General features: G+C 37.1%; 1 protein-coding gene across 5 annotated transcripts in view; it reads right to left on the reverse strand.

Moving 5' to 3' along the window:
* LOC114655426 (sodium-driven chloride bicarbonate exchanger-like) overlaps positions 1-14,076 on the reverse strand; it is a 326,186-nt gene that overhangs the window by 157,002 nt on the left and 155,108 nt on the right. For all 5 annotated transcript variants that reach the window (XM_051930577.1, XM_028806403.2, XM_028806404.2 and 2 more), the window contains one exon: positions 1,852-1,998. In XM_051930577.1, the coding sequence (XP_051786537.1) occupies positions 1,852-1,998 (147 nt within the window). The remainder of the gene's footprint in view (positions 1-1,851; positions 1,999-14,076) is intronic.

The raw sequence follows: 14,076 nt of genomic DNA on the forward strand, positions 1-14,076 counted from the left end.
AGTTGGATGAATTGGAATTGAAGTACAATGGGCTTAAAAAGTCTTTTCAGATAACTTCACTTTTTTCTCATTTGTTTATGCTGCAGCTTCATACTAAAATTGTTTCTATTCACTTGTTCACCTCATTAAACAATAATCAATATCCCAGAATGACAAGGTGAAAAGAGGATTTAAAAATGTTGCATACAGTATTTATTTAAAATAAAAAACTTAAATATCACATTGCCACATTTAAACCCTTTCCTTAGCACTTTGGCAGTGATTACGGCCTGAAATCTCCTTGGGTTTGACGTGACAAGCTTCACACAACTGGATTTGGGGTTTTTCTGCCATTCTTCTGTGTAGATCCCTCAAGCTCGGTCAGGCTGGATGGAGACCATCAGTGGAATGCTGTTTTCAGGTCTCTAGAGAGGTTCAATTGTATTTAAGTCCAGACGCTGGCTGAACAAGTCAAGGACATTCCCAATGTTGTTCCTAGACCACTCCTTTGTGCTTAGGGTCACTATCATCTTGGAAGACGAACCTTCAGGCCAGTCTGAGGTCCAAAGTAACCTGAAGCAGGTTTTCATTAAGGATATGTCTGTATTTTGCTCCATTCAGCTTTTCCTCAACCCTATCTAATCTCCCAGATCCTGCTGCTGAAAAACATCTCCACACATGATGCTGCCACCACCATGCTCACTGAGGATAAGTGGTGCCTGGTATTCTTCCAGACACGACACAAATCTTTGTTTCATCAGACCAGGGAATCTTGCTTCTCACAGTCTGGGAGTCCTTTATTCACCTTTTTGCAAACTCCAAGTGGGCTTCCATGTGTCTGTTACTGAGAAGAGGTTTATGTCTGGCCACTCTGTCACAAAGCACACATTAATGGAGTGTTGAAGCAATGGTTGTTCTTCTGGAAGTTTCTTACATCTCCAGACAGGTTTTCTAGAGCTAAGTCAGAATAAACTTTAGGTTCTTGGTCACCACTATTACCATGGCCCTTCTCATTTGATTGCTCCATTTGAGAAGGTGGACAGCTCCAGAAAGAGTCATGGTTGTTATAAACTTCTTTTATTTAAGAATTATGGATGTCACTGTGCTCTTGGGAACCTTCAATGCTGCGGGAACTTTTGTGTATCATTCCACAGACCTGTGCCTCAACACAATCCTGCCTTCAACTTCATGTCTTGGTTTTGGCTCTGACACACATTTTCAAATGTGGCATCTTCTACACATGTGAGTGTCTATCCTAATCAGTCCAATCTGTCGAAAATCCCACAGGTGGACTCAAACAAAGTGTAGAAACATCTCAACGATGATCAATAGAATGGGATTGTGCTGAGACAAATTTCGAGGGTGAGAGCAAAGGGTCTGAATACTTGTCAATGTCATATTTCATTTTTTTCACTTTTAATAAATTTTTAAAACCCTGTCACTCTGAAGTATTGAGTGTGGTTTGATGTGGGGAAAAAATAATTTAAACAATTTTAGCATATGGCTGCAACCAGGGCCATCTTAACGCATGGACATGCTGGGCAGTTGCCTGGGGGCCCCATGCTAATCTATGTATGTTGTGACTTGCTTAGTGGTTGTGTAGGTAGGAGCCCCAGTGCACTGCTTTGCCCGGGAGCCTATAATGCTGATTAGACGGCCCTGGCTGCAACATAACAACATGTGCAAAAACAGAAGGGCTCTGAATACTTTCTGAATCCACTGCACTTTGTGGAGTTGAATGGCCTATAAAACTTCTGTTATGTTCTGACATAAAAGTAAAAAGGAGTTCTATTACTGTTTGGTGGGGTGTGCTTTATTGAACTGCCTAGACCCCCATGGTATCTGATTTATTCAGATTTCAGAGGTACCAACCGTAGGCTGGAGATTCTCTTCCATCTTCAGTACTCGAATCACGTTCTTTGTCTCGTTTCCGATGTTTATGCCCACGATGTCTATGTCTTCTGTGGCTTTTTCTTCCACCAAGTGGCACATGAACTCCAATATATAATGTCCGGTGCCCTGAACAATAAAGAAAAATTACAAAAATGCATTAGAAACCAAAAAAATTCTATTTTAAAAGGATACTAATAAAAGGTCATGAGGACCTGACCAGGTACATGGCATGAAAAGTGCTATGAGACCATTGCAGGGCAAACTTACAAACACACTCACTCACAAAAGTTAATTGGAGACTACCAACTGGCACAAATGGGAACCAGTGTATGGCAAGATGTTGATGACACGTAAACTTTGCCTCTCACAATTCCATCCATTTGTTGTATGCGGTTTAGGGAGTCTGGATCCCATCCCAGAACAACGGTCACAAGACAGAAAGTCCTGAGGTTTTATTCCCTTTATAATTACAGGGTTTTCATTCTTTAGATTTTTGGATTTGGATTTAGTGAATCTACCACAGTCAATCAGAACTAACTAAATGACACAACAGCAATAGAGAAAGACCAGCAAATAAAGACTACAAAAATGAAAGCACTAGAAGGTGTCAGTCATGAATCAAGGAAGAAAGAACTGAATATGTTAAATTAAGCTGTTAATGAAGTCATTTCTTATAAGGTGTTTCTAAACCAACACAAGACCAACATGCTGTCATAATTCTGTGTCCTGTTGTTCAAGAGATTTAATTGTGTAATGAATATATTTTGTAGATATTAAAGTAACCTTCTTTTGTTGCTTTTATGTTTTATTTTTATTTGGCACTTCAGATATCAGTCATTGATGCAATCAAAAGAGCAACTGCGAGTTGTGCTACTGCAGAAACTTTGTTTGTAAAAAACTGTTTTTTTTCTTTTGGTTCTAAGAGGAGATTAGTAAGAGGTTTTTTTTTAGGAATATGAAGTGAATTTCCAAGAATGGTTTGTTTTCACCTTTCCATTTCGGTGTAGTAGTTGGACCCAAGCTGAAAAAACACAAGTTTTCATGGCCTAACACATTTTGTCTCTGCCACTCAAAGTTTAAATAAGTGGTATAATGATTATTTTTTTATAAACTGAGCTGTTAGACAATTTGAACTTTTGTAAAGGTATATAGCTATATATTTATATATTATTATATCACTCAGACATGAAGTACTACCAAAACACTTTGCTCAATCAAAATGTTTAATTATGCTAAAAATACAACTGTCTGATTTAAAAATACCAACAACAATTTAAAACTAAGGAAAACAAAGGAACAAAATAAGTTAATTAATTACAAAACAAAAAGGCATGCAAATCCAAAATTCTAATAACAAAGCCAAATTCAAAAACCAAAAGAATGCAAGGTTCAGATTCTAGGAAAGAACAGAAGGGAGCTAAGAGTACAGTTATAAGAACTCATTCCATAGCAAAGATGCTGGGGCAACAGATGTCTTTAAATAGTCCCCAGATGACCCCAGCAGACAAGAGACAAAACAGGAAACGAATCGGAAGGGAATCATTACATTAAAAATTAATAAACATAAAATAAACAAACATAAAGAAAATCCTACATGGGGGCAGTGAACGGACAAAATCCTAGCAAACTTTACATTTTAGCTTGCATTGTGATTCCCACTTGGCTTTTATCAAAACCTGAACTTTTATTTCTCTTTTCGGTCACTATTTGGTTTAGTCCTTCTAATCTTAATCCTAACTCTCTGTAAAGATCAAACCTACCTATTCCCAAAATCTAAATGTTGAGGATCTGACATCTTGCCTGAAGAAGGGGCCTGTTGCCTCGAAAGCTTGTATATTGTAATCTTTTTAGTTAGCCAATAAAAGGTGTCATTTTGCTTGATTTCTCACTACATCCATAATGGCTAATACAGTACAACACCCTAGTGCTGACGATCTGACTCCTAACTTGATTGAAGAACTGTAGGGAAAAGTAAACCATGCAGACAAGTTGAAGTTGTTCATTTTTTTGCATAAAAGACTCAATCCGATGTATGGTTTATTCCTAAAGGCAAAAGACCCAGCGGTAAAAGATTACATGAATTGCTCATGCCATACCTAAGATTCCTGGTCTAATTAGTACACTGCTAAGAAACATCAAAACAAACTTCATATTTTTAAAATATTTTCTATTTGAAATTTTCTTAGATGGTTAAGCCTGAAAGGTGAAATGGTCTCCCAGGTAAGTGCTATGTTCTTTCCAAACCTGAGAAAGCAAACATGCGTCAAAGATGTTGGCAGGATATCAATACTTAAAAGCAAGGGACTTGGTGATATTTGTTTTTTGTGAATTGTGAGTAAAATACAAAAAGGTACTAACGCTAATCAACATATCCTTTCATGCTTCAATTTCCAGTTGGTCATTATTGTTCTTTTATTGTAAGAAACATTGGTGTGTATGTCTCACACAATCCTATAATTGCTAGATGGCTGCGTTTTATGCTAGCTTACCTTTGTACTTTGCGTTTGTGTATTGCTTGGCTAGATGTCTTACATTTTTAACAGACCTAAGACAGTGACAGCTCTTCATCTGGAAACAAGACTCCACTTTAACTAATTTGTTTTTTGCTTTCCCACGTTGCGTATATGGCAGCACTTTTTTGACGGCATTTGTATTGCTGTTTGTTTTTGTTTAAGTCTGTTCTGCCTGTTACTTTTTCACCTCTGTGGAGTTTTCACTTGCTCTTTAGGAACTAGTTTTACTTTAGGCAGATTCTCAATGTTGTTCGTGAATGGAATCCCTGTGGCCTTTTTTCGGCTAGTGTTAGGGCCTGTTAGAGCTTCTTGCACAAAATGTCATTTATTCTGCTTTGGTCTCCTTGTTTCTGCTTAAATCCATGCAGCTCATTTTGTACCACTGGAAAAGTGTCCGCTATTTGTAAATGCTTGCCAGTCTCCACAACAATAAGCAAACAATGTACAGGAAATTAAAAAAAAAACAATCTCATGCAGGTTTGTCTTTGAAACAACATAAAGCAACATCTCTACATTAATAAAATTCTGGGTTTTTGAGGCTGTAACCAACCCTGGCAAAACTGGGAGTAAGGCAAGAGCTTTCTATGGACAGTGCCACAGTCATCTTAGGGCCTACTAGCGGGAAAAATCAAAGTACTTGGAGAAAAACTAAAGAAGATGCAATAAATGTGTAAACACCGAAGAGAACACGATAAGACATGAGTATCAATCCTAGGACACTTAACTTATTAGACAGCACCAGGCCACTCACTGTGAAAAGTATAATATTAAATAATGACTGAATATTATATTACCAATTGGATTATGGTAGTACTTCTGATTATTTGAAAAGTGCTTTATGAAAAATAAGGATTGACGATAATAGTGTTCTTGGTGGCGCTGCTGCCTCGCAGTTGGGAGACCTGGGGACCTGGGTTGGCTTCCCGGGTCCTCCCTGCGTGGAGTTTGCATGTTCTCCCCGTGTCTGCGTGGGTTTCCTCCGGGTGCTCCGGTTTCCTCCCACAGTCCAAAGACATGCAGGTTAGGTGGATTGGCGGTTCTAAATTGGCCCTAGTGTGTGCTTGGTGTGTGGGTGTGTTTGTGTGTGTCCTGCGGTGGGTTGGCACCCTGCCCGGGATTGGTTCCTGCCTTGTGCCCTGTGTTGGCTGGGATTGGCTCCAGCAGACCCCCGTGACCCTGCGTTCGGATTCAGCGGGTTGGAAAATGGATGGATGGATGGATGTTTAATTGCTTTATATGACACTTAATGACAGAGAGTAGAATTATAGGTGTAAGGTATATTAGTTACAATAATATTCTTAACTTATAGACTGTGCTTTATGTTAAATTAAATTAATAAGATATAATAAACTACATTACTCTTGCTCTATGTTAAAATAAATTCATAAGAGATAATGAACTACTCTTGTTCTAAATTGCAAGTTGTTTTTTTTTTGTTCATGGACTTTGTAAAGTCTTGACAATCTGCCATACTGCAATGAACAAAGTAAAGCTGATTTGACATACTTTTTCATTAAGTTCTCCTTATGCTTTGGTGTACTTGTCACCAGCTGTTACGTCCCACGAAAGTCACAGTCCTGTACATGACCACAGCATGTATATTTTCATCTCAACCGTAGCAAATGACAACACCACATGACACACTGAGTCATACTCAACCCTTGTCTAGGTGAAGTGAAACAGCACAATAGAGTCTGATAGTGGAGAAGGGCTGATTTAAGCTTCTTTAATATAAGGCTGTGGGTGGCCCACCCACACTCAAGCATACACAATGCAAAACATACACAAATGCTGCAAGGTAAAACATAATGTGACACACAAGAACACAACAGACGCTTTTTTAATCTCATTCAAGGTGAGGTCCAAACAAAAATAAACTTCTTCCACTCCCTACCAGTTTATGAAGAGTAAATATTAGTGGGGTGATCATCACAATGAACCCTGAGCAGTCAATAAGTAGATCACGTAGCACTGAGCACCATCACAAGCTGTCACCATTCAGGATGACCACCCCTCTCCAGTTTACATACATATACTATACAGGGATCAGTAATGGTCTTACAGGGCTAATGGGAGGAGTTCACTTTATGGATTCACACCAGTCACACGTTTGCTTCATTGTTTACCCAGTTATGTTAAATTTTCTCTCTCTCTCACATAAAATACTCAAAATACCATCAACTTCACCTTATTGTCATCTGGCTTATCCTTTATACAGTTTAAACCGTTGTCTAAATGACTCTATAAAATGCTTTTACACAATGCTCAGCTCAAAGGATGCTGCAATAAATAAGGATTGATTAATTGATTAATTGATTTTAAAGTAGCTGGTTCTCTGCTCACATCTCTTATCTTTCTTTACTAAATGTTATTAGAGCAATAGGGATCTCAGTCATATTTTTTTCGTTCTTCTTATTATAACCTAGTTTAATCCTCAAGAGACAAAGGCAACCTACTTATGTTTTATTTTTGCTTTCATTCTTGAAACTATGAACACCCTGGAACATTTTATTTCAGTGAAAATTTTCAATTTGCTGAAATGGCCTTTTTTCCTGCATTTGCTTCTTTCACAGTATGGTTGGCAGATCTGAACTGATTTCTCGAGTGGACTCGTCTGTGTCTTGGATTGGCTAAGGCCCCATGCACAGCTTCTTTATATTTGTTTATTTTCTTCATTTTTGTATATATTCTTTTGTTTTTTATGTTATTGAAATGTTTCTGTTTTCTTTTGTATTGTATTGTACACCATCCCACTCAGGGTTTATCATCGCAATAGTAATGCTTCGAATATGCTCTTTACTGAAATATATCCATGGATCTGTGATCTTTCTTCATCTAGCATTGCCATGCCTAACATATGGCTCACGATTAGTAAACCACTAGAATAGTCTGACTCATTGAAGACTGCAATCTTGATGTGTCACACAAAAATAGAAAAAAACTTGAGACGTTAACATCTCAAAATGAGAAGATTGTTGGTCTGTTTATTTTGGAGCAGTGCACGGCTCAGGTTAGGGAGCAGTCTGGCTGGAATTGTTAGAGCGGAACAGAACTTTAAACGAGTGGCCATGAGTAGCCATTGAATGACTCATGTCCTTCCAGTATTTGACTCTAAAACTGATAACAAAATCAGCTCTTATCCTATTCATTGTTCCTTATCATCATGGATGATTGTATCTAAGCGTTGTGACACTAGGGGTCGCTGTTGCCCCATAAAACCCACAGACAACTCATCCAAACACCAGGTAAAAGTCCCAGTAATATTTTTAATTATTATCAAAATGTGCACAAAGCACCTCCACCTCCACAATACTAAATAATCAATAACAATAACAATAAATCAACAATAATCAATCCTCCACTCCACCCAGCAGCTCTGTCACTCTTCCTCTCAACTCCGGCTCTCCTTGCTGGGTCTCAACCAGTCCTTTAAATAGTCCATGACCCGGAAGTGCTTCTGTCCTTCAGTCCATGTGATTCCATAGCACTTCCGGGTCAGATGGAAACTCTTATTTTTCTTCAGCCCGGAAGTACTTCAGTTCTTCCGTCTCCGTGACTAGGGAGTACTTCTGGGCTATAGGGAAAATAACAATCCCTGTGCCTCCCTGCAGCGTCCCCTGGCGGCACCCACGGTATCCAGCAGGGCTGTGAAGCCGAACTCCATTTTCCATGATGCCCTATGGGGATCCGGGGCACCTCCATTTTGCAGGGAGGACTCCATCTAGCAGCCTGGGGGTGCTGGCCGGGATAAACTGCCGGCCATCTCTCACAGCGTACAAAAATTGTGTTATTTGTTCTTGACTTTTTTCTTTCTTTCCTGTTTCTTAATCTAATTCACAACTTTGACTTTCATGCATTTATTTGGTGTTTAATGTTTGATATTATTGTATTCCTTTGAATATTTGTAAAGCATTTTAACCATAGAAGGGGCACTATATGAATAATAATAATAATAATACATTTTATTATTATTATTTAGGTAATATTGTGTTTATTCATTTTTCTTTGTCTCTTTATGTTAATGATATTATATATTATATTGTATATTGAGCTAAAGGGAGCAGGGCCTCCTAACACTGCAGCTATGGGGCCTGCACTCTCTCAGCATTACCCCTGAGGGTTTAGTTTCCTGCTTATGATGCTTGACTTTTAATCTCGGATTTGGGATTTCTATATTTGAAAATTGTGAGTTCTTGTTTATGATTCTTTGGCTTATGGATTTTGAATATCGCTTTATTGGTTTGAGTTTTATATATTTTTATTTTGGTGCAACATTTTGTATTTGCTTTTTTAAGTTTTGAATTCACTTCCTATTCAGATAATTTTGAATATTTTAATAATGTTATAATAGGCAAGGGATTTTATGATTCCATTCTCTCTTTTAGGGTATATAGGCTTTGCCTGGTATAAACATGCAGAACTCACACCCGAGTTTCAGTTTCAAGGCCAGCCCTACTTTGGATTTAATGGCCTACTTTATGTCATGGAGTCTTTTTTTGAGTTTTGTGAGCCTGCAAATCATAACAGTTTGAGATGTTCATCCTTCTCTGGTCTGGTCTGGTGTGCTGAAACCTTGCCTGCAGTTGCAACACTGTAGTGTCTGTCTGCAACATGCCAATGGTCCTCTCCCTTGTTGTTGGGAGATTATATATATGGATATATTAAAAATATCAAAAACTGACCTTTGATTTGTTGTGATCCAAAGCCCTTTTTAAAGGTGATCTGCTCAGTCCTTATTCCACCTGGGCCTCAGACGGTCCAAAACAAACCTCTAAGATGATGCATTTTCTTTTTCTGTTTCATAGAGCTGCACCAGTGCTCACTGGCACAGACCCATTACTTTGTAGGTAGCCCACAGTCCTTGCTGTTGGTGTAATAGTTGGGATTTTTAGATGAATTTGTCAGACTTACTGTTTTTCTAGGCTCCTCTGTAGCTTGTGCTGAAGCTGCACATTTTAATGGTGGAGTGCTAGCTCATAATGTTTGTAACTCATCGTTGATGCCACCCTGTGGCTGATGCAACTTGTTGAGGCAGCACAGTTGAGTTACATATTGTTGAATTCCAGTTGAATAATATTGCTGCCTCAAGAATCCACCGTCTTCTTCTTCTTCTTTTGGCTGTTCCCGTTAGGGGTCACCACAGCAGACCACCTTCTTCCATATCTTCCTGTCCTCGTCATCTCGCTCTGTTACCCCCATCACCTTCATGTCCTCTCTCACGACATCCATAAATCTTTTCTTAGGTCTTCCTCTTTTCCTCTTACCTCAATGGGTCCAAATCCGATTTTGATTGTTGACAGTGCTATAGTCAGTAAAGATTGATACATTTCATTTTTGTCCTGTCAGATACACAAAATGCCCTTTAAGCTCTGTAGCCAATGTCAGTTCTATTAGAGTAAAGAAATGGTGGTAGGAAATGTGATCTGCAGATCTGCTGGTTACTTAACTGAATGAAAGAACAAATAGAAAAATGTATCTAACTCAGGAAAAAATAGATACAAAGTCATATAACATTTGATGTTTTTAATGGTGCCTCCATTGTGAAACATTTGAGCAGGAAAGCTTTAAGGCAGGACCACCACTGACATTTGTTTAGGAGATGGAATGAACAGTCTGAGCTTCCTCAGGCATTATAAATGCCTCATCACATCTGTGAGAAAAACAGCAACCCCCATCGCAAAGTGTAAGCTTGTAATTATGCCTTCATCTCTTGTTTGTGGCTGCAAGCAACCTACACACTCTGCTTTACTGATACTACATTAAAATGCCACCTGCACAATGTAACGGCTGAGTGTGCAATAACCTGCAGGGACACCCTCCTCCATTAAGGGTGCTCGTTATTCTGAAGATATTCCATATGAAGGGAACATGGCTTGGCTCGCCATACTACTACTGTCCATTGTCAGCAGACCTGCTCCTGTGTCGTGTTCTCCTGCTTTACCTGGAATACTGACTGGCACTTTAAGGAGAGAACGAGAGAATGGAAACGGGCAGGTCCTCCAGGTGCACAGTTTGCTCGTGGCCGCCTACTCTCACATTTTAGACATTATAAGTCATGTGACAACTAGTTATTTCTGATAAATAAATAGATACAAAATACACTATAAAACAGACAGACAACAGATGCTTAGAGTTCAAAGATACTTCTTTGTAAATAAATGAATGTATTTCTGGACAGGTCTGACCATCTTACTGCTACCAGTAAGCCCATTATTGACAGCAGCAGCTCTCCAGTATCCAAGCCAGAAATTCTTATGTATCCCAAAGGGGACAACTGAATTATCGTTTTATCTATTGACCTGTCTACCTAAATGTGACAACTAAAGTAACATTTATGTAGTGGGCAAAAAATCTATTAAATGTAATATTAGTGATTTCCTATTTCTTTTTAGTTTCTCCTTATTTACACTTCTGTGCTTATTCAATTAAACTCCTGGCTTATTTTTAGTTCCTGCCTTTTCCCACTGTTTCATTTGTTTCATTAAGAGTTAAATTGTTAGCCATCTGGCTTCACAAAAAAGCAAAGGAATGATACCTCCAAAAAGCCCCAAAAAACAAATTTCATCCAAGGCAAGCCTGATCTAGGAGACTAGGAGGCTTATGGCCTGACTAGGATTCAAATAAGCTTTTAAAGTTCAAAATGTGAAAGACACTCTCAAATGTATTGAAATATATCTTACAAGAGGGAGTACCATGAAACTCCACCTTTATAAAAGAGAATTTATAAACAAATAATGCAAAATAACAAAACACTCAAAAAATTATCAAAAAATAGCAAAACAAATTTGCCTAAAAAGCAATCCAGAGCAAACAGAGTAGCTCAATAAAGAGAATCACAAAGGTCAAAAATAAACTGCAAAGAGTAACAAAGTAGCACAGCTAACAAAACTCACCTCCAAAGCGTATACAATGAACCGCAAGAGACTGCATATCCCAAAAGACTTTATAGGGCTGGGAGCACCCCTTCAAATGTGATGGACAGATGGCCCCACTTCTTGGAGTACCACCCACAAAGCACAATTCATAAATATTGTTAAACTCAACAAAAACAGTAATACATTAAATAGATCAACTAAAAAATAAATGAACATAATATTAACGAAAATAACCAAACTAAATATTTCAAAATGAAAAAGACAAAGAAAACAACCATAAATATAAGCTGGCCAAAACATAATATTAATTGGACAATTTGCAAAAATAAATCCAAAATCACAAAACTAATTAGAAAGCACCAAAATCAACTTGAAAACATAAATAAAAACTAAAAAAGACAAAATTAAACAAATTAAAAATGCTATTAAAATGAAATGGAAACATGCAAAAAAGAATCTGAAAATACAAGAATACATGGGAAATATGAAAACTAACCAGAAGTGCAAAAACCTGCGGAAAATGCAAAAATGAACCAGAAAACAGAAAAACAAATTGAAAAACATAAAGAATCAGAAACAACAAGTGCAAACAATAGGGCGGTGCACAAATAAAACAAGATCAACAACAACATTTATTTATATAGCACATTTTCATACAAAAAGTAGCTCAAAGTGCTTTACATAATGAAGAAAATAAAAATAAAAGACAAAATACAAAATTAAAATAAGACAACATAATGAATGTACAAAACCACAAAAATTAAAAAGTAGACAGAAGTCCTTTACAATTGAACGGGTGGTCAAGTTGTGGCAAAAATGCTGAAAAAATTAAAGCACTCTGTTTACTTTTTAAGGTACTTTTCGTCTAAAACAAAAAAGTTTCACAATACAAGGTAGGTAGTAATGAGCAAAACAGCTGAGTTCAGTTTGGCATACTGTTTCACACAACTGACTGTAAATACTAACTGGCAGAAACAAAAATGTGTGGAATGAGTGCATTAAAGACCTCAGGAGTCAGCTAAACACTTTTCTTCTTGTCAGAAGGACACAAATTTCACTAGAATGAAAAGCAGTTTGGTTTACCAATAGAATTGTTTGCTGTTTATAATACAGAATTGCCAAGGTGTTGCTTGGCTATACTGTATGTCCCGGAGTGTGCAACGCATTACGTAATTACAGTGGTGGTATAAAGGTCAGCGTTATACGCTCCATCAAATCCCAAGTTTGGGACAAGTTCAAAAGTTAAAACTCTAGTGCCATTGTTGATAAGGACCTCTCTGGTTACAGATTGTTCTTTGACTTTGACCCGGGTCTTTTTGGCTTAGGCTATGTGAATTTTTTTGTTTTTTGACTCTTTCGCTTCATCTCTCAGTTTACAATTTTGTTTATTTGAATCTCATCCTCCTGGTGTCGGCCTCGGCTCATTATTACTATTATGTAACAACTCCTGATTCCTTCCTTCTTATAAATCCATTGCCCTGTGCAGTCATTACATACAATAAATGCAATGCTAAAATCAGACACTTTTTTCTTTGTTTATCAAGCCACTTGCATAGTAAAGTGTTTATGGCCTCCCTTCCAACAAGAACAAAATATTTGTCACATGAACATTAGTAATACTTTAAAAACTGCTGCCACAATGTTTGCTTGGAGTTTTGTTTTGTGATATGTTTTACTGAATCTTTCAGTTTTCTTGCTTTCACCACAGCGCCCCTTGAGACTCGGGTTGACTTTTTTCTTTGTGTTTTTCAATTTGAGTTGCATGATGCTTTTTTTGTTTTTGCCCGCTTCCCCATTTGTTTGGACAGTTCTTATCTTGTTGGTTTACTGCATTTTTTTTTTGCATTTTTTTCTAATATCTTTTTGTGTTTTTCAGTTTGCATTTGTGTTTTCTGATTTGTTGTTGCACTTTCCATTGGGTTTGTGTTGCTGGTTTGTTTGTGATTTCATTTTGTTAAAAGAGATGCAATGTGCCTAAAAATTATTGTGAGAATCACAAGATCAAAAGATGATGATTTTTAGACAAAGTCATAATTAAGAATAGCAAAACATCAGAACAAGGAGGTCGAAATCAAAAATGTAAATCAAGAGTCAAAATCAAAAAGAAATCAGAAACATGAAAACAAAACTGTGTGTTGGGGCCTACTTGAAACAATAAACTACCACTAATGAGAATCAAAATGTAGAATATGTAAAGTCGTGACATCAGTGGCCGTACGATTAGGGTCACAACACATTCTATTCACATATCGCGAAAACGTGACTGGTGTCAGATAAGCCAAAAAGTAAAATAAATCATGAAAACCGAATCCCAGAGTTAAGAAAATTTTAAAAAAACATGAAATAGACAAAATCACATATAAATAGTGATTACTACTATACTGTCGTTCCCTTTTGTCTTAGCATTTTCTGTTTTTTTTTTGTGTGTAATTGTTTGTTTTAACCTTTTCTGATTTGCTTTTGTGTTTTCTAATTTATTCTACCATTATCAGATTAAATGTTTTTGTTTTGTGTTTTTGTATCTTCTGTTTGTTTTTTGTGCTTCTGATTTGTTTTTGTGTTTTTCAATTAATTCTTTTGTATTTATTTTTACAATTTCAATTTTGTTTTTGCCATTCAAGAAATAATTTTAGTCGAACTCTGAATGATACTTGAGAGTGTTTTGTTTTATTTTTTTGTCCCTCCATTTGTGTTAATTCATAGCAGAATGAATGGCTGATTGATGGAATGACTGACCGATTGAATTATTCAATGACTGGTTGCTTGATTGATTGACTGACCAAATTATTGTCTAACTGAATGACTGACTGATTAAT

This window comes from Erpetoichthys calabaricus, chromosome 8, assembly GCF_900747795.2.
Source record: "Erpetoichthys calabaricus chromosome 8, fErpCal1.3, whole genome shotgun sequence".
Taxonomy (NCBI): Eukaryota; Metazoa; Chordata; class Cladistia; order Polypteriformes; family Polypteridae; genus Erpetoichthys; species Erpetoichthys calabaricus.